The 20,517-nt window shown below is 48.1% G+C and overlaps 1 protein-coding gene across 8 annotated transcripts in view; it reads left to right on the top strand.

The window, feature by feature from the left end:
• Nucleotides 1–20,517, top strand: part of Wdfy4 (WDFY family member 4) — a 236,893-nt gene that overhangs the window by 77,665 nt on the left and 138,711 nt on the right. For all 8 annotated transcript variants that reach the window (XM_087906241.1, XM_087906246.1, XM_087906242.1 and 5 more), the window contains 15 exons: nucleotides 1,516–1,730; nucleotides 2,551–2,645; nucleotides 3,661–3,877; nucleotides 4,289–4,365; nucleotides 5,401–5,622; nucleotides 6,586–6,764; nucleotides 7,630–7,861; nucleotides 9,077–9,222; nucleotides 10,287–10,398; nucleotides 10,865–11,055; nucleotides 12,764–12,916; nucleotides 14,077–14,150; nucleotides 15,849–16,010; nucleotides 16,588–16,679; nucleotides 18,836–18,935. In XM_087906241.1, coding sequence (XP_087762367.1) covers nucleotides 1,516–1,730; nucleotides 2,551–2,645; nucleotides 3,661–3,877; nucleotides 4,289–4,365; nucleotides 5,401–5,622; nucleotides 6,586–6,764; nucleotides 7,630–7,861; nucleotides 9,077–9,222; nucleotides 10,287–10,398; nucleotides 10,865–11,055; nucleotides 12,764–12,916; nucleotides 14,077–14,150; nucleotides 15,849–16,010; nucleotides 16,588–16,679; nucleotides 18,836–18,935 — 2,267 coding nt within the window. The remainder of the gene's footprint in view (nucleotides 1–1,515; nucleotides 1,731–2,550; nucleotides 2,646–3,660; nucleotides 3,878–4,288; nucleotides 4,366–5,400; nucleotides 5,623–6,585; nucleotides 6,765–7,629; nucleotides 7,862–9,076; nucleotides 9,223–10,286; nucleotides 10,399–10,864; nucleotides 11,056–12,763; nucleotides 12,917–14,076; nucleotides 14,151–15,848; nucleotides 16,011–16,587; nucleotides 16,680–18,835; nucleotides 18,936–20,517) is intronic.

The following is a 20,517-nucleotide window of genomic DNA, read 5'->3' as shown; positions in this document are numbered from 1 at the left end:
GGCAATTACCTTCTCTGAGCTCTTCCTCATGTGCAGAGCAGAGATGGCCATGATGCTGTGATTCCACGCTTTGTCCATCATGTTGGAATGCTGAGAGCATGTCCTAAGTACCCAGGAGTTACTGCTGTCGCAGGTAAAACACGACCCTTAAAGTAAAATCAGCCCTGGCCTCTGTTTTACCATTAAGAGTCCATGAAATGTACACAGGGCCACAGGAAACGCCTTCTCTCCCAGACACTGAGTTGTGTTAGAGCATTTTCTTTGCTGTGTGCAAATGGTCTCCCTGGCTTCTCATCCGTATCACTTTTAGTCTGTGACTCTCTTGAGAGTAGGCAGTGTCTGCATTACCAGTGCAGGGCCCCTTAGTATCTGTTGGAGGAACAAGACTAAGAGAGGCTTGGGAAGGGTCCAGGGAACCCTCCATAGAGGAAGGGAGTAGCACACATCTGTGGCTTGGTGAGATCAGATGCCAGTGCTCATGAGAGAGGTATCACAGCCAGCCTCCATATCAGTCTATTCCATGGACTGGAGACAGTAGAATATGCTGCGTGTGTACTCAACGTGTGGACTTTGCTTCTCGTTGTTAGTCCCGATAGAGCATGTTGATGGTACAGCATTTGCATTGTACTGCATGTCCTAAGTAATCTAAAAGTGATTTAAAGGGTACAGGATGATGTCCACAGGCTAAGCGGAAATACCATGGCACTTTATCTAAATGACTCAAGCATCTGTGGGTTTTGGCACACGAGGGGAGTCCTGGAGTCCCTCTCTCGTGGGATGGGTAGGGATGACTTATTAGGTAAGTGCCATTGTGGTTTCTCCTGGCCTTGCTCTGGTACCCTAACATCATTGACACTGGCATAGATTTCTTTTCTTGAAACCACAAACTAGAACAAAGACTTAAAATATTAAAAGGATGGTATGAATACGTGTGGGCGTGCACACGTGCATGCATGTGTGTGTGTGTGTGTGTGTGTGTTGACTGTTTTGTTCGTTCAACTAGGTGGACCCTACCTTTGATATGCAAGTACAAACTAAAATGTAGAAATTCATTGAATAAATTCAGATTGGGGAATGTGGGCCCACTTAGTGGCCCACATTAGTCACTCTTCAGGATCAGTGACTTCCTCACAGAAGGTCATAAAGCTGTATGATCAGATTTCCCCGCCTTTCGTGGGAGTTGTAAGTCTCGATTTTGAGATCCTTAGAAATTTTAGTGTTAGCAATCAACTCAGAAAGTTTCCCAGTGTTAAACGGTTCTGACATTGCCTTTCTGAGGAAGACCCATGATTCCTGCATTCCTGTGTGCAGCCTGTATTCTGAGTTGGTGGCTAACTCAAATAGCCGACTTTCTCTGGCCTGTTATTACCGGTGAGGCTAGCGTTCAGAAGAACGGCTGAGACAGTGGGTATACGCAGCTGTGTGTGTGTGGGCGGGGGCTCAGGTGGTCTGACAGAGTCACCCAGAGGACATTCCGCTCTCCCAGCCTCACTGCTTGCTTTGATCACCTCCTAGCTTTCTGAGGAGGTCCAGTGCTCTATGGCCAGTCACCTCCTATCCCTGGTGAAATCGGAGAAGAATCGCCAGGTCATGTGCGAGGCGGGGATGCTCCGGACACTTATGACCTTTTGCCACAGAACCCTCAGCACGGGTGGCAGTGCCCTGCACTCGCTTCTCATCAGGATCTTTGAAAAGCTCGGCTCCCAAGCCATCGAGCCAGATGTGCTAAGGTACTGCATGCATTAAGCATCCAATGCTACAGACCCCAAGGCAGGATGGATGATGGGTACCCTGTGCACAATCAAGTCACCAGGGACAGGCATGCACATCCTCCTCTCCTCTGCTCCAGCCTCAGATGTACATGCACAGAGAGCAGGCATAACCTCATCTGGTATTCTCTGGAGACTGGGAATGTCAAGGAGGTAAATCTAGAGTTAATCCCAGAGGCCTGGACCAGATCCAGAGTCAGATTGCAAAGAGCTAGACTCTCAGGGGCAGGGGCCAGGGCGGCATGGAGAGGAACAGATGCAGGACTCCACTGTATTCTGCAGAGGTCCTTCCTGCACACAGGAGGGATAGAAAGGACTTGGGAAAAGGGACAGGAAAGCAGAGGAGGGACATGCATCATGCAAGAAAAGTTAAGACTCTTACTGCCCTGGAGCAGGATGGAGAAGATGGTTCAGGTTCACAATCAGCAGACTGCTACTTCCAAAGGAGCAGAGGGGACAGAGAATAACCCCCCAGACAGTGGCTCTTGGACCCAGGTTCTGAAGAAGCCTCTCAGACACTCTCAGGCCTGTCAGACCAGGCCACAAAACTAAGTACACAGGAAATACACTTATAAACCTTATAAATAGTGCATAGAATGAAGTCCAGCTTGAAGTTCCCAGCTTCACTAACTTTGCTGGATAGGTAATAAGATAAGGGCACACACTTTCTGTGTGACTTTTGGAAATTGTATGTCAGGGGTGGGGGTAGCTAGGGAAGTCGTCTGGAAAAGTTTGCCTGCAATGTAACTTTAGTTGCCTCTCTTGGTGTTATGATGTCCAGGCAGTTCCTAGGCCTTGGCATTTGTTCACCCCAGCCAGCTGCCTGGAAAAGCCTCCGTTCATTTCCTGGGCATGAAGACAACCCTGGGAACTCAGGTGAGGATACAGAACAGAACTGGTTGAGGAGTGAACAGTTAACGGATGTGGGATTCCCCTCTGTATGCTGTGATACCATTGGTTAATAAAGGAACTGCTTTGGGCCTATAGCAGAGCTATAGGGGAACAGAGCTAAGCAAGGAAAACTAAACTTAATGCTGGGAGAAAGAAGGGAGGAGTCAGAGAGAACCCATTTTTATTACTGATGAATGATTGTTATAAGATAGAAAAGTGGGAAGATTTTAAAAGGTTTTCTTTCCTTGCTGCTCAGTGGGGTAGATGAAGTTTTCATAGGGGTTAGGGTCCCAGCGCCTCTCCCAGCCCCCATATGAGACAGGTGGTATTAGGCAGCTGCCTGACCCTTTTACCTGAGGTCACAAAACAATGGTTCTCTTTTCTTTACAACCCAGGGGTCCCATGCGCTGCACTGGACAGAGGTGAACAACAAAGTTTTTTGTAAAGTTCACAGCTCAGGAGCAAAGTGGGATGGTGGGAGTGGAAGCATTGGACGATGCCCAGAGTCAAGCCAGCTGTCTGAGAGCATGCCATGCTAGGGATCCAGTTTAGAAAGAAGGATGTTACGGAGACCTTGAATGTAAGACCATGCACAGCAATGAGGCAAGCAAAGGCCAGCTCAGAATCAAAGGTGGAGAACTGGGCTTGGAGCTGGCAACCAGAGTCAGGCGAATATGGAAGACAGAGCTGCTGGTCAGTCCCTGTGAAGCCAGCAAGGAATGTCAACCAAGCAAGCAAGACACTGACGGCAGCTGCAAGTGCTATGCAGAGAGAGGAACATGCTAGACTTAAAAGAAGTCACTTAGAGCTCGTTATTGCCACCATTGCATGTCATCCAAATCAACAGAGTCCAGACTAAGGGTCCACTGTATTTGGGAAGTACCTAGGGACTTTTGCAGGATGCTCCATTAGGCTGTGGCAGGAACATCAGAGGTACTGCTAAAACAGGAGTGGTACTGCATCAGGCAAGGACACATCCTTTTCTTGTTCTCTGCCTCAGGGTCATGTGCCGATACTACTGACAAACCTACAGATGCCAGCCCATGTCCTGGAGGATCTCAGGACCACAGATCCTTGTGGACCTCCCAAGATTCAGCCACAGCCCTCCAGACAACATTGAGCCTCATTTCCATGACCTCCCCCCGCAACCTGCAGCCTCAGAGGGCAGCTCTGACTCCATCCTTTGTGGAGTTCGACATGTCTGTGGAAGGTTATGGGTATGGAGAACTATTATATATTTGAAAAATGATTTATTAATTTCCCAGTACTTCTGATGACCTATAACACTAGCTACACAATTTTGGCCCCTATTAGTTCTCGTTGCTCAAACAGAGGTGTATTTAAGTAGTTACACCTCTGTCCAGTGGAGAACGGCAGAGTCTCTATCCATGGAGGAGCAGAGCCATCTTCTTTCCTACTATACCTGCTTCTAGAATGTTCTCCATGTTGTCTGACCCCCAGGGAGGATTCATCCTCTGTGGGTATCCCATCAGCACCAACTGTTTTCTGTTATTAGAACCTCATGGTCTAAGAGGGCATACTGCCACTGGAGTAGGGTAGAGCAGGGAGATGTCACATCCCAGACAGCTGATGCCATCCAATGACCAGCAATTCTTTTCTATTTCCAGCTGTCTCTTTATTCCAACCTTGTCTACGGTCATGGGGACCAGCACAGAACACTCCATCTCTGGAGGGACTGGATCAGGTAAGCATCTCCGAAGTCCTTAGGGGACCCTGGCAGATTTCTACCCCACATCTCCAGAAAGCGCGAGTCTTTCCTTGGTCTCAAGTTTCTGCAGACGAGGAGACTTCCGCCTGTTGCATCTGCTCACGGTCCCGTAGAGTGGCTATCCTATTTGTCATGTACTGCGCAGGCTCACTCCACAGCCAGCGCTCAGGTAGCATTGACAGCTGTGGAGTAGCTGCTTCTGAGGCTGAGCCGTTGTGCGGAAGCCCAGAACGGGCTGAAATGGAGCCGAGTATGCTGTCAGCTTTCTCTAGAGAGGGGTGTAAGCTCTGGGCTGGGGGGGCCATCAGGAGGAGGTGAAACCATGGTAGGCGGTTTCTGGACATCAGCTGGGAGCCTGGCCATGCTTTGCAAAGCATTTCACTGAACTTATAATACACTGGGCAGCGCCACTCAAGAGCTCAGAGTAACCTGAGGTCAACGCTCCCTATTATCAAAGCCTGGTTCCTGGTGGCTCATGGCTGGCCTGTTGGTTCAGGACAGACTTCCTTTCTGTGAATGGTTCCAAGTGTGCTAACACGGCTGAAGATGCTATGCTAGTGGGTACAGTAGTGCCATCGGTATTGCCAACTCTGCTGCAACAAGGACATGGTGCTTCCTTGGACCAGGCCATCTTTTCACCTTAGGTTCAGCTGAAATAGGGTCCTCACCTCCACGGGGCCCCAAGCCTGACTTGAGATCAGTTCCAGAGGCTTAGATATCTATAAGCCTCAGGGACAGTGACTTCTCTGCTCCCTTGGCAAAGCCACATGCCGTGCAGAAGCACGAGGCAGCAGGGCTCCAGGTCTGGGAGCCTCCTTGTCCTGGCATGAACAGTGAGAAGCACCCCAAGCTTGGTGGAGTAAGAGTGGGTGCAGAGTGTGGAGTAGGCCAGATGCAGAGCTAGTTCATGGTGGCAGCCCTGAAGGGTGGAGCCGGAGCTGTCAGGTGTCTGTCTCAACTCACTTCCTTGGCAGGACAGAGTGTAAAGCTATGCTTGTGTTCTACCCCCAGGTACCCCCAGGTCGTTCCCTCCACCAGGAGGACTCACCTTCTCCTGCTGGTTTCTCATCAGCCGGCAGGCCACTGTCATGGAGGGCCACCCACTGCGCTTCCTGACCTTGGTGCGCCACCTGGCCAGGACTGAGCAGCCCTTTATCTGCTTCTCCATCAGTCTCTGCATGGATGACCTCTCCCTGGTTGTGTCCACAGAAGAGAAAGAGTTTCAGCCCCTGGGTAAGGCCCTGGATTCCAAGACCTGTGTGATCATTGCCTGGGGAATGAGGCCCAGCCAGATGTTCCCACACAGATGTACATGGAAATTTGGTGACACCCTGTATCTCTTTATCTTTTTAAATGCTCCCTTGACTTCTGTGTACGGTGAAAGATCTTTGTCAATATTTGTAGTGTGTCACTCTGGTCTGGGCCCTGCATGGCTCTAGAGGTCATGCCCATTGACCTTCCAGAAAACTAGTTCTGCCCTGACAGGAGGAACACTGGTGGGACTTGGGGTTAGTCATATGGAGCACAAACTGCATCGTTAGGGAAAGGTTTATGAAGAATAGACTCAACTTAGTTGGAGCTGAAGTAGCCCTAGACCTGTCCACGAATGACCCAAATTCGGAGGGCTGATAGCTCTTCCACGTGGCAGGTTGGTAACTCTGGGTGCCTAGAAGCCTGATCGGGCTGGCTCAGTAGAACTTATGGCTGGTCCTGGCTCTGCCCGTCAGACTCCAGTGTATTCCCAAGCCCAGATACCCCAGCCATCACTCCTGTGCTAAGAGTCACTGCCTCCCAGCTAAGTCTATGGGAAGTCCTGAGAGAATGGCCACATTCTTGGCGCTCAGTCAGACTGTTTGACTCCTCCCTCTTAGGTCACCTGACAGGTGCCTAACTGAAGCTGATAGAGCTGACTGGGTAATTGGCCTAAGCTCTCTGCCTTAGGGTAGTAAGTGGGTACAATGACAAGCATCATGCCTCACGGGGCTGTGGGTGTGTTAGTGAGGCAATGCTGGTAGCCATGTTTAACTAGTGTCTGGCACAGAGGCTGAGCTCAGGGAGTAATGGCAGCAGCTACTGTGGGAGTCTGGTCCACAGACATAATGCCCGTATGGGCTAGCCAGGGGTATCACCCTCGTCACTGCTCTTGGATCTCTGTAGCATATTGCCTCATGTGAGGTCCACTGTTCTCTTTTGCAGATGTCATGGAGCCTGAAGATGAGGCTGAGCCCTCTGCAGGGCGCCAGCTACAGGTCAGGTGCAGCCAGCTGCTGACTTGTGGCCAGTGGTATCACCTGGCTGTGGTGGTCAGCAAAGAAATGAAAAGGAATTGCACTGTGACGACGTATCTGGATGGACAAGCTATTGGTTCAGCCAAGGTCAATGTCAAAGCCAAGATGTTGCCTTGATATGATCTGCTAATTACTCACCTCTCCATTTTTACTTGTTATTTATGTATATATATATGTTTGTGTATATTTATATATGTGTGTGTATCTGTATGTGTGTATAGATGTGTGGATGTGTGTGTGTGTGTGATATCTTGATAAACCTTGCATTATACCTACAAATCAATGAGAAAGAATGTGACATCTTTAGCATGTTGAGTCTTTCTATCTGTGATCATGGTGTATCTCTCCTTGAACAGAGATCTCTGAATTTTCTCTTATCAATTTGGAATTTTCAGTATGCAGATCCTGTTCACGTTTTATTAAATACACCATTTTTTCCTTTGAATAATTGTGAATGGATTTGGTTTCACTGTTAGTGTATAGATATGCAGTTAATTTTTGTGGTGATTGGATACCCTGTGACTCTGATGAGCTCAGTGGTTCTGGGAGATTAAAAACATTCATGGGCACGCCATCTGCAAATAGAAGCCTTTTATTTCTTCTTTTTGAACCATGCAGCAGTCATTATTGTAAGTACATGCAACTATTAATGTTCCAATAATGGACTTAGTTATATGTTCTTAGTGCAATGACTGGGCCAAGGAAGCTGGACTTTGGTGTTTCTTTATATTTCTTGTCAAATTTATTTCCAACGGTGTCCTCGAAGTGCCACACCCCCTGCATCTACACTTTCTGGGGTGTTCTGCTGTGTGCTTCCCAGATTTGGTAGCCATCTTTCTGACATTTTAGATAAAATAAAATTTTATTTTGGTGTGGGAAATGAGCTTGTAACATTGTATCATCACGTGAACTTTGATGGGCTCTGGGATAAGTGCTGCTCTTGTTTTAACAGATGCTGTATGTTCAGGCCTTACCAGGGACTTTCCTTTCCATGGACCCATCTTCATTTGTGGATGTGTATGGCTATATTGGGACCCCTAGAATTTGGAAACAAAAGTCGTCATTAATCTGGCGTCTTGGCCCCGCATACCTTTTTGAAGAAGACATATCAGTGGATGCGTTAGCACTTATTATCAAACTTGGCCCGAGGTACTGTGGCAACTTTCAGGCTGTGCACCTTCAAGGTACGAAGTGTTTTGATTTATAACAGTTCTGTTCATGTGAGTTTTTAAGTGGGTACCCAGTTATTTATAGCATATTTATAAAGAATAAACTCAGTAGAGGTCAATCATTAGGGGAGGCCTTTGTAATTGGAGCATTATATATTTACAACCCAAGAGAAACTGTCACAGAAGAGGAAATGACAATAGCCTTTAGATTTCAACTCCTCAGTGCCTAATGGAGGAGGGTAGGTGAGTAATCCTCTCAGCAAGGAACGGGAGGGGGGAATGGGATAAATAAGTTACATTCCTTTTAATGAAGACGCTTTTTAACTAAAGTATACTGTTGTCTTCAATTATTAAACAGGCAGACAGCATCCCCATTTTCTTTATTGATTGTTGGCTGTTCAAGCAGGGAGCTTGCTCTCTGAGCTCTGCCAGGTCCAGGGGGTCAGTTCCCATCTGGAAATAAAGACAAATGCATCCTCGTTTGAAGGCCTCATGTGCGGCCAAGGCGACTGAGTGCTGCTGAGTGCTTCAGTTTCCAGGACCAGGTCTGGTGTGGCCTTCATTTCCTGTGGCCAGCAACATTGACCAGAGCCACTGGTGCAGGTCTGGAGCCCAAGGTTCACCGACTCTGTAGTCATACAGCATTCCTTTAGTAAGGGTTTGCTGTCAGTCACCTGGGGACCGGAATACGCATGCCAAGTGGGATGTTCACAGTAGCCATGCAGCACACAAAGTCTTAGGTCTGTCAGTCCCACGCCCTCTCTCTTTCAAACAAAGTTAGTCCCTTGGAAGTGAAGTGAGAGCTTTGATAGACGTTTCTATTCTTAATTTCATCCCTGCAGCACCTTCATTTTCTAGAAGAGTCCACCTTGAAAGGTTGCCGTCTATTTGTTGTCATTGTTTTGTTTGTTTTTGTCCTTATGGCGTCTCACTATGTAGATTAGGCTGGCCTCAAACTCACAGACCTCCATTCACCTGCCCCTGCTTCCCAAGTGCTGGGTTTAAAGGTGTGCCCCTACCACACTTGGTTCCAATCTCATTCTCATATTAGGAACCAGAGAAGCACAGCTGGAGTAAAACTTTTGACACACAGATATACAAAATGTAGCAACATGCAGACACCCACCCAGTGACCGCTTTAATGTATGACAGAGGGCATTTAATGGTCAGAGGGTCAGCTTCTTTCCCTGTAAAGGGAGGCTAGAATTGACTAAAGATACGCTGTCCTAGGAGAAGGCCCGGATGGCGAAGCCACACCCCTCATTGCGGAGGAAAGGGTTTCCTTTGGCCTTCATGTGTCCAGCTCTTCTATCACCAGCATAATGAACATCAGAAACACCTACAACGAGGTAGACAGCCGCCTAATCGCCAAGGAGGTACAGCGTCCCACGTCCCTGCCTCCCTCTTTCCCACTGCAAACTTCACTGTGTGGCTTTCGTTGGCTTCCAGGGCTTCAGTAACAATCCTGTGCTTGTCCATTTGTGGACGGACAGACAGGCACACACCATACTTCTCGCCCCATTTGCTAGGACACCACCAGGACACCACTACCTTAGCCAGCTCCCCCACCAGGACTAAGCCTTTTTAAAATTGCTTAAAGAGGAATATGTGTGCCCTTCCTGGTGAAGGACTCAGAACTCTTTCAATATCGTTTTGATTTTGTAAACCCTACCACTGATCTTTGCTTTGAACACTAGTGACCTTACAGAACAAGCAAATGCATGTGTAAAGAAAGATGCTATGTGCCTCACCATTTCCCAATCCCTGAAGAAATATCTCTTTTGTGTTCGGTGCTGAGGACTATTGGTAGGTTGGTTTATATTCTCTTCACTCAAATGGGCAGAGGGCCCCAGGGGTCAGGATCGAGACCCTGGCAGGCACCAAAGTTGTATCTTCTTGCATATCCTGATTACGGAAGGCAGAATTCCTCTCCTGGGCCTCTGGAATCGGTAGTAGAAACAGGGCTTTGCAGAGCCTGGGCTGAGAAAGTCTTTGTTCTTGACAGGGTTTCTCTGTGCAGCCTTGGGTATCCTGGAACTCACTCTATAGACCAGGCTGGCCTTGAACCAAAGAGACCAGCCTGTCTCTGCCTCCAGAGTGCTGGGATTAAAGGAGTGTGCCACCACCGCCACCCAGCTTGATAAGGCCTTGGTAGTGCTGTTTCGCTGTTGTCCTGGGTTCTTCCTACCCAGGGCCTCCTCTTTGTGAGAAGACAGGGTATACAGATTATGTGCTTATAGCTAACTCACTTGCTATTGCTCCACAAATGAGAAATGGAACAGTGATCCCACACTTTAGCTTCAGCCCCCAATAATGACTAACCCTCCACTAATTGTCACACATGTCACCAGCCTTGGGCCTTGGCGTGTCTATCCTCTAGGTCTCTTGAACCCTTCCCTCTCAGGGGTTTTGTGGCACTGACTGTTGTCACTTCCTCTAGATGAATATTGCTTCCCGTGACAATGCCACACCTGTGTTCTTGCTGAGAAACTGTGCTGGACACCTCTCAGGCTCTCTTCGGACTCTCGGTGCTGTTGCCGTGGGCCAATTAGGTAGGTCAAGCAATAGACTCTACTTCGGGAAGGAGGGCTTATGCATGCTAGAACTCTGGGGGTGGGAGACAAGATGGAGTGTCCTGGGGAGGTCTTGTGAGGAGGGCCAGAGTTGAGAACAAGTGTAGCCAGAGAGTGGCCAAAGGGTGAAACTCAGCTCAGCTTGCTGCTTCCCGACTGACGAGCTCAACTAATCCCCCCGCCCCCCACTGGTACCCCTGGACCACAGGACCCTTGCTCTGGAGCACAGTGTGGCCTGTGAGCAGGAGCCGTGGCTATATTTGAGTGAAAGTAACAGACATGTTGCCAAGAGTTCTGGAGTTCCAATCTCTCTTCCCAGCCTCTCCCAGTCCGTGGGCCCTTTCTTCCTGTACGTGGGCAGAGAGAGACACAGGCGGCTGCCAGGGGTTGCTGCAGTTAGTATTGCTATAACATACTGATGACATGTTCTTTTCGGCTCCCTCAGGGGTGAGGGTGTTCCACTCCAGCCCTGCTGCCAGCAGCCTGGACTACATTGGAGGACCTGCCATCCTCTTGGGCCTCATCTCCCTGGCAACAGATGATCACACCATGTATGCAGCCGTGAAAGTCCTACACTCGGTTCTGACCAGTAACGCCATGTGTGACTACCTGATGCAGCACATCTGTGGGTACCAGGTAATCCCGCCCTGGCAGCTGGCCCAGCATCTGGCTCTGCAGCTTCCCAAAGAGGTGTCAACCCCCCGGATGAGCATTACAGCGGGTCTGGAGTGACTTCTGGGAAAGAGAATCCCAGCAAGTCTTGCGTCTCTCATGACCTTGGTCACCCAAACCAATAGATTGCCCAGCCGTTCATTGACAGAAGTGCCGAGGTGACAGTCAGCTGCAAGGAGCTTTGTCTGGGCCAGTTTGCTCCCCTGTCTGCTAAGTAGCATTCTCCTCGATGATTCCAGAATCTCCTAGGACGCCTCATTCTGCCTCTCTCACACTGGCTGAGTCCAGATTATAGACCTGGACTGGTTTGCATTCCTGCCCCATTTTCTAACTTGCTGTTTAACCTTGAAAAACAATTTACCTATGGCTCAGTTTCCCCACCTATAAAATCCATGTCATCCCTCCTGCCTCTTGCCTTATAGTGAGGATTGAAGGATCTCATACAAATGAAGGACTCTGATTAAGCCTGACCAAGAGTCAGGGCTCAGAAAATATTTTCTGCTTTTAGTTCTTAATCTCCTTGTGGAGCTATTCTCTCATGTGTAAAACAGGACTACTAGAAGATATAGAGATGTGGATGACTGTAACAGGACTACTAGCAGATACAGAGATGGGGATGGTTATAACAGGACTACTAGCAGATGTAGAGATGGGGTTGTCTGTAACAGGACTACTAGCAGATATGGAGATGGGGATGACTGTGCCTATGGACATACATGGGGAACTTAGAAGAGTGCCCACTCAGAAGAGTTGCTGCTGACATGTTCATGTCGTTGTCATGACTCTGCAATTGAGAAGGTTTGATGCAGATCTTTCTCGCCAGTTATCCCCAGCTGGGTTGAATGGTGACTTTGAGAAGGAAGCACAGTGAGGTCATTTTTTTGGGAGAAAGGATGTCAGATTGAAGATGTGTCAAAAAAAAAAGAGACCAGAACAGAGTGAGAAATGTCATATATTTGCTGACCATGAGCAGCGTTTTCAGAAGGCATGTTGTAAGAGCAATGGGGATGTCTTGGGGGAACAGGGACAGAGAGTGAACTGTGTCAGAACCGGAAGTTGGAGACTGAATTGTGTACAGTGATCTGAGTTCTGAAGGGATAGGTGCTAGCTTAGATGTTAGCAGGTGGCCGGGTAGCCTGATTTTTATGTCGTCAAGCTCTTGAGGACACAAGGGAAGCCTCTTCCTTAGCTCTACAATGCATTTTTAGAAACAAGGGCCTTGTTGTCTCCCTCCTGGAGTAGATGCTATGCCTTGCTTACCTTCCGACATAATAGCAGGACACAGCCAGGGGCTGCAGCCTGAGCAAGGCTGTGTGATCAGATGTGGACATGTGCTGGCTTCCTGATGATGCAGCACCCATGAGAGCCCATGGTGACGAATGCACAGATCCAGTGAGAGATTAGGAAAGGCATGGTGCATGAGGGGTGGCAATGAGGGGGAAGCAGAGGTCCCTGTGAGAGGTCACATCTCCAAAGCCCAGTAAGACGGGCATAGAAAGGGAAGGGGCCACAGAACTTGGTGCAGGTGAGTCTTGTGAATATGGAATGAAGGAAGGCCGTTCCAGAGAGAGGGGTGTGGTCTGGAGCAGGGGTGCTGCGGGAACTAACGGTGATGGGAGAACAAGGTCCAGCGACTCACCCAGGAATCCCATGGTGCGTCTCTCCTTTCCAGATCTTAGCCTTTCTCCTGAGGAAGAAGACAGCCTTCCTAAACCACCGCATCTTCCAGCTGATCCTCTCAGTGGCTGGCACCGCAGAGCTGGGCTTCCGACCGTCTGCTGTCACTAACACGTGTGTCTTCCAGCATGTGCTCTGCAATTTTGAGGTAAACAGGAGACTGATGCGTGGGTCCTCAGGGGTGTGTGTGTGTGTGTGTGTGTGTGTGTGTGTGTGTGTGTGTGTATGAGAGTAAAACACAGTAAGAAAGTCTGGCATCTCACCTTCTTTCACAATCATATTGATAGTAGCTGGGAAAAATCATAACAGCTTTCGAGCTCACAGACCTGAGTTTATAGTTTAGCCTGGTATCTCTGACGAATGTGCACTTGGCCTTGGGATGCTTCTTGATTACTCTGATCTTGTTATTTTTCTTTTGAGATAAAGTCTTGGTATGTAACCCAGCCTGGCGTTGAACCTATGATCTTCCTGCCTCAGCCCATCTAGTGCTGGGATCCCAAGCAGGTATCTTTATTCCCTGATCCATTATGGGTATTTAGGAAACCAAGATTATCATTTCTTCCTTGCAAACTGTCATAAGGGTTACATCTGATAGTGTATTGGAAAGACTTTTAAAGCCTTGAAGCACAATCTAATATGAAGATTAATGATAATATCCTGGTCGCTTTGCGTGGTGCTTTGCTGTTCCAAGTATTCTTTTAAAGAATGACGTGAGAGGTGCATTTAGAGACTCTGAGGACAAATGGAAGGATCAACAGACCTCTGGATGGATCAATCTATACCAAGCAACATTTACTGAGTGTCCATGGCACCCAGGTGCTGTCTATATCCTGAAGATGCCATAATGCCCAAGACCCAGGCTTTCTTCACTACCAGAAAGAACAAGAAGATTCTTTGGTGCCCCCCTGACCACACCTGCCCAGTACCACAGAGAGTCAGACACGAGGTTTCTGAGGAATGAAAGCCGGTTATAATTTAGGGATCAGGAATCCTGGGCCATGTTTGCAGAGTTCGCCGGGAAAAGGCTTTGTCAATAGAGGGCATATTTGCAGACATTCAGCGTGTGAGCAATCCTGGGAGAGGTGGTTGTTGGAGATGTCCTTGATGAGAATCCAGACCCACAGTGAGGCACTAGGCGATGGGAGAGATGCTTGGGATTCCCCTTAGGCATGGCCTCCGTGCCTGCTCAGTGTCAGGGTATTAACCTGACTCCAGAGCGGTAAACCTATCGGCGATCCCAGTCTCAGACTCAGCAGACCCTGCTACACCCATGCTTTGGTCTTAACAGATGACTGTTCTGTCTTCCAGCTCTGGACAAACACTGCAGATAACCTGGAGCTTGCTCTCTTTTCCCACCTCCTGGAGATCCTTCAGTCACCAAGGTTGGCTGGGTTTCAGTAGCCCTGGGGTTCGAATGAATGTCTTTCATTGTGTTGGGACTTTGTCTCCAAACAAATAGTAGGGGCTAAGGGGACACAACAACCAGTGGTCTGGCATCTGTATGTCTGCAACCTCCCAGTATGCTGGGTCCTCACCTTGCCCTGCGGAGCAATGGGAAGCTCTTTCTCCTCTGACAAAAGACCTCTGGAGGACACGTGCTGGGGAATAGAGGTCTACAGCCTTAAGGACTAGCCCTGAGTTGGCCTGTTAGGGCTCAGCTAGTGGTGAGATGGCCTGCAGAAGATATAGCTGCTCTGGGCCTTGAGCTGCTCTCTTTCCATTGTTTCTCTAATTGACCTCTCCAAGTCACTTTGAAACAGCCACTTGGAGGTTCCAGTGGCAGAAATGAAACCCCAGAATTGTTGAGGAAGACAGAATGCAGGGAGGAAGGGGCTGGAAACGGAGGGGCTGGAGGAAATAGTCAAGAAGTTCAATAGCATCTGTTAAGTGGAGGGCGCATAGCCTGAAGGATGCTAGGGCACCACTTAAGTACCTCCCTCTCCCCTCTCGACCTTGGTTCAGTGTGCACTGCTTCACTTGGGCAGGCGTTCTTCTGTGGCAGCCAAGTGGCTGTGGGTCACCTCCTTGGATCTTTCTCTTCGCTGGGCACCCTCCATGGGCTTTACTCCATAGTCCTGGGGCAGGACTTAGTCTCGATGGGGCACCGCGGTCCCATGGCCAGCCTAAGAGCATGGCTTTGCCTTTCCAGAGGCTGAAGAGTAGTAGTATTAGGCTGAAGAGGCTTACAGCAAACACATAAGGGCTGTGGAGGGAGAAAGGGGCAGCAGAGTTGTGGGCTATCCCTCTGCCTGCTACCTAGTAACCATTAATATCGTCCTTCTTATGAGTGTGTTCATAAATAAAGTTTTCATCCAAACTCCCGTGACTGACTCTCTGCCTAGGGAGACCCAGCTTTTGGGTGGAAGGTTTGGGGTCTTTCCTGTCACACAGTTCTGTACTCGCTGTCCCATTTGTGTCTGGGATGCAGAACTCTGCAGAACTGAAGATGCTAATGTCAACAAGAAGGGGCCAAAGGAGCACTCCCCCCCCACACACATCCACCTCCCCGCCCTCCACATTCTCTACTTTCTGTACCTGTTGTCTAAGTAACAGACATTGCCCCTGTGGCTCTTGTCTTTAGAGTAGAATTTACTGGAAATAAGATCGTGATTATCCTGAGGAGGGGTGTGGGCACTTGAATTCCATCTCTCTCCTCTGGCTCCTCCACTTTGTGGTTTAGGGTGGGCAGGAAGATCAGGCATGCAGACGGGCTCTGCAGGTCGCTGCTGCTTCTGCTGCTTGTTGGGAAGTGCCCTTGGGTCACATGTGTGTCTGTTGTCTTTGTTCTGGGTTTTCTGAGGCCGGCATTAGCTCTCCCAGAGGCTCAGAATTCAAGTCAGTAATTGGGGCTGTCTTTAAAGGCGGTTTCCCAGGATGGGAAGGGACAATCAGCACCTGCCCCAGCAACTCCGACACTTGGCAGACACAGACCTGATGGGCGTCTTCCAGCATCTTGACTAGTTGCCAGGAGTCAGAGGGCCATGGAACAAGCCTAGCTTGGAAAACCTTTTTAGCAGAAACAGAGAGAATTTGGTTCATTCCGGCCAAAGCTTTTACTGCCTCTCTCCCGGGCTCACCAGGGAAGGACCCAGGAATGCTGAAGTAGCCCACCAGGCACAGCTGGTACCCAAACTCATATTCCTCTTCAATGAACCGAGCCTGGCCCTGTCCAAGGTCTCCACCATCATCGCCATTCTGGGCTGTCAACTGAAGGGCCACTTTAACATCCGGGACTTACTCAGGTACTTGAACAAGGTCCTGGGAGTGGTGGCAGTACAGGTGGAAGAGCCTGGAATTGTTTTACACGGGAATATGCCTGCCCCCAGCCCCCGTACTTTACAAAACCTAGGCCTTTGTAGAGACCTGTAGCCGGGGAGAAACATTGGGACAAGAGTGGATTTGCTTGATTCAGGGTGGAAGAGGCTGATTTCCCAGCCTCAAGTAGTCACCCACCCACCCCCAAGGACTCAAGATCGTCCGTTCCCACAGTCACCCTTAGCAGCAATGGCCCCTTGTGTCTGCCTCCTCTGAGTTCCCTCAGGATGGTCAGATGGTTCCACACCCCATCCTTTCTTCTTCACTCCTCTTGGAAAAGTTGGCCCGGAAGAACCAGAGTTAACTTCTTTGACCCACCCTGATAGATTTAGAGATTTAGAAGTCTCTAGAAACCCTGTGCCGATCACAGCAAACTCCCATTTCCCTCAGACTTTCACCAGAAGCCCCACTCGAGTGGATCCCGTAGAGAGCACTGAACACAAACGCAGCCAGCACAGCTGAGCAGCTGACAGCCTAAGTGTGTCCTTCTCTTGCTGCACACAGGGTCGGGCTGTTTGTCATATACACCCTCAAACCTTCGTCAGTGAATGAGAGGCAGAACTGCCTGGATGGAGCCCAGGACCCCTCCGTACCTGGTGAGAGCCCCTTCTTCAGATGGCAAAACATCAGATGACCCTCAGGGCACCCGAAGCACACACTGGGGACCACCTTGCATGAAAATGATCTGTGGGAAGGAAGGGGAAACACCCACAGCTATGATGGCGAAACAGCGGCTGAGGAAGCTACATTTAATAATTCCAATTACACAATCCAACAAGTCATATATTCCTGCCTCAAACCCTGCCCTGGTTTCCAAGGCCCACAGCACAGTTCCCTGTCTAGGCAACCTTTATATGCTAGTCTCAGGCTCCTTTCCTGGTGAAACTCATGGTCCCCCAGTTTCCCAGTGAGCCTCAGTCTAGCCCTCTGACGCATTACAGATAGCTTTGTATAGAGGACAACCTATGTTCATACTGGGGGTGTGCTGTCTCTCCTGGAATGCCACCCTCTGCCCGCCCCACCCCCCACCTTCTCTGATAGACTGGTCACTTCCAGTCCCACAGGCTTTATTTCTGAAGTCCAAGGGCGTCTTACAATGTATAGTCTGTGATGTTTTTTGTTTTCTGAGACAGGGTTTTTCTGTGTAGACATGGCTGTCCTGGAACTCACTCGCAGCTCAGGCTAGCCTCAAACTTACAGAGATCCACCTGACTCTGCCTCCTGACTAAAGGTGTGTACCACCACTGCCCAGCTTTTGATGTGATTTTTGAGCCATTTTTTTACCTATGCATAACAATTGTCCTGTCTTACTCAGTATGGCTCTGCTAGGGAGACACAGAGTAGCAACTACAGCCACTTTGCCCTGGGCCCTTTGGATCTGCACCGTTCAAGGTGGGGCCATTTAAATGTAAACTTTAACTTATTAGGAGCTGGAGAGATGGCTCAGTTGGTAAAGTGCTTACCACACAAGCACAAGAACCTGAACTTGGACCTCCAACATCCGTATGAAAAGCCAGGCACACCTGCATGTATCTATAACCCCAGTGCTGGGGAGGCAGAGACAGGGTGATCACTAGGGTTCTTGGATCAGCTAGTCTAGCAGAATCTGTGAGCTCCAGATTTAGTGAGAAACCCTGTCTCTACAAATAATGTGGAGAACAATAGAGAAAGATTATTCTGACATTGACCTCTGGCCTCTATCCACATGTGCACACATGCTTTTGTGTGTTCATGCGCGCGCACACACACACACACACACACATACACCACATACACAATAACACAACAATAAAATTGAAATGGTTAAAATTGGAATTTTGGATCTTCACATTGGACACATTCTGAATGCATAGTCACCACATAAAGCCAGCAGCCACTGCGTTGGATAGGGCAGATCTAAAACAGCCTCACCGTCACAGAGTGCTCTCTGGGCAGGGTTGTTTAGCTTTGTCTCTTCTTAGGCCAAGCCTCAGACACAGAAATGACTGTTCCCATCTCTCAGATGACAGAACCAAAAGGTCAAGAGGTTAGGACTTTAATAACAGATGGGTCGAGAATCAAATATAACTATGACTCTTCTCCCAGCCTCTGCTGTATGGTGTGTGCTCCTTGAACTTGTCACCAAGCAATAGCCAAGAGAATGAGTGAATGGATAGGGGGTCAAGAGTGACATAGTTGGCCAGCCTTCTTTCTCACATGGATTTCATGCTGAGATTTTTAACCCATCCCACCCTTATTTTTTGAGAGAGGGTCTCACTGTGTAGCATAGCTCTGATTGGTCTGGAACTCCCTAGCTAGACCAGGCTGCCGTGGACTCACAGAGATCTACCGCCTATGCCTCTCTAGTGCTGGGATTAAAGATGGGCATGGCCATGACTGTTATGAGTCTTCGATTTAAATCCTTGTTAAATGTCATTAGCTTGTCCTTTAGAGCTTTTCTGATGCTTGAAGAGTCAGGCTGCTTCTTGCTGAAAGGTATTTTTGACCTTTTCATCTTAAAGATTTTTCCCCACAAGTAAACAACATTGAATCTACCTCCAAGTAAAGGGAAACAGAACAACATATTCCAAAACTGTTTTCAAGTGTCACATGGAAGTCTAGAATTCAGTGCCAGATTTTGAGCCCTATCTGTGCCCAATTTCTAAGTAAACTATGTATTTGATGAATACAATTGCTTGCTGTAGCAAATATTATGTCTCTTTACATCTGTTTGCTCTCAAATCTGAATTTTCTTTTTTTTTTTCTTCTTTAGCTGGAAGCCAAACATCTGGAAAGGCAATCTGGCTTAGAAATCAGTTGCTGGAGATGCTGTTTGGTGTAATATCTTCCCCCCAACTTCATCTGTCCTCTGAGTGAGTACCCGGGAAGAGTGATTTGGCTTGGGGTTGCCTCACGCAGGGTAGGGTGTTAAAACCTTTTCTTAATGAAAAGCATCTCCGAGCCTGTTTGCTGCACTGTGTCCTCACTAGTCAGAATGAAAATAATATTCTCTCCACCCAATAAACCAGACCTTGCCCTGAGATGTACTGATGCAATGTTTCATGGGCACAGAGAACTAGAAACTGATTTGAAATCATTTCAATAAATCCTTTTGTCACCATTGTATCCTATAATGGCTATTGCTTTGGCAGTTGTAACAACTGCTGTCTTTGATGTCTTATGCTTGGCAGACAACAGAACAGAGAAATGGTTAGCCTAAATAACATCTATCAGAGAGAAGGTTTGCCAAATTCTTATGATGTTCACTTAGCAGTTTAGTTAGTTCTTCCAACTTGGATAAAAAGAAATATCTGCCTTCAATTAACTGTCAGAATAATGTTTAACCACAAGACTGAGTACTTTACTTTTCCTTTGCCTGCCCGAGACTCTGTAGTCATTCTCTTAGCAACTATTTGTTGAGTACCTACTGTATACCAGAATACTGTATACTGTATACTATTCCTGGTTCGTAGGATGCAGCCTTAAATCAGTCATTCCATGGTTTTGCTCTCTCTTTGAGTTTATGAGTCAGTAGGTGTATTTGGTGATGTTGTGGAGAGGAACACCCCAGCACAGAAACTGCAAATAGTGGCTAATAACTTCCAGTTTGGGACTGGAGAGGTGACTTAGTGGGTAAATCACTTGCTTTGTAAGTATGGAAACCTGAGTTTGGATCCTTGACTCTCACAAGCAGTTGCATGTGGTGTGTCCATAGCTCCAGTGTTGGGGAACGTGGTGGAGGCACATGGATCACAGGAAGTCACTGGCCAGTTAGTTAGTCCAGTGAGAGACCCTGGTACCAAAAATAAGTTGGAGCATGATAGAGGAAGATTCTCACATCAACCTGTAGTCTTCACACATGCATGCACACACATAAACACACCACACACATGCATATAACACACATGCATACATACAATGACACACATACACACATTCATAACCAAACATGCATGCATACACCACACATGTACACACATGCATTCAACACACATGCATGTAGCATACACATCTATACACGTGCATACACCTTCATACAATACATATGTATGCACACATGCATTAAACACACACATGTGCATACAGCACACACATGCATACACACATGCATGCAACATATACACATGTATATACACATGCATACAGCACACATGTACACATACCACATATGCATACATGCACACATGACACAAATTCATGTGCACACACACATACACACTAAAGCCAATCTCTCAGTTTATAAATCTATACATTCCTAGAATCAGAACACAATCTGGAAAGTGTCTTCGTGGCGAGTGAGTCCAGCCCTTTCCCTTCCTGTCCCTTCCTCTTCTCTTTGGAAGAGACTCTGTCTTGTGTAGTTCTCACACATCTGAAAACTTGACTGGAGTTTTGACTCTTTCCCCAAGGCCCTGAGGAGGTTCCATGAGCTTTGTGTGTCTCCTTCTACTCATT

This window comes from Myodes glareolus, chromosome 5, assembly GCF_982192425.1.
Source record: "Myodes glareolus chromosome 5, mMyoGla1.1, whole genome shotgun sequence".
NCBI lineage: Eukaryota > Metazoa > Chordata > Mammalia > Rodentia > Cricetidae > Myodes > Myodes glareolus.
This window is presented reverse-complemented; position numbering and strand designations above follow the sequence as displayed.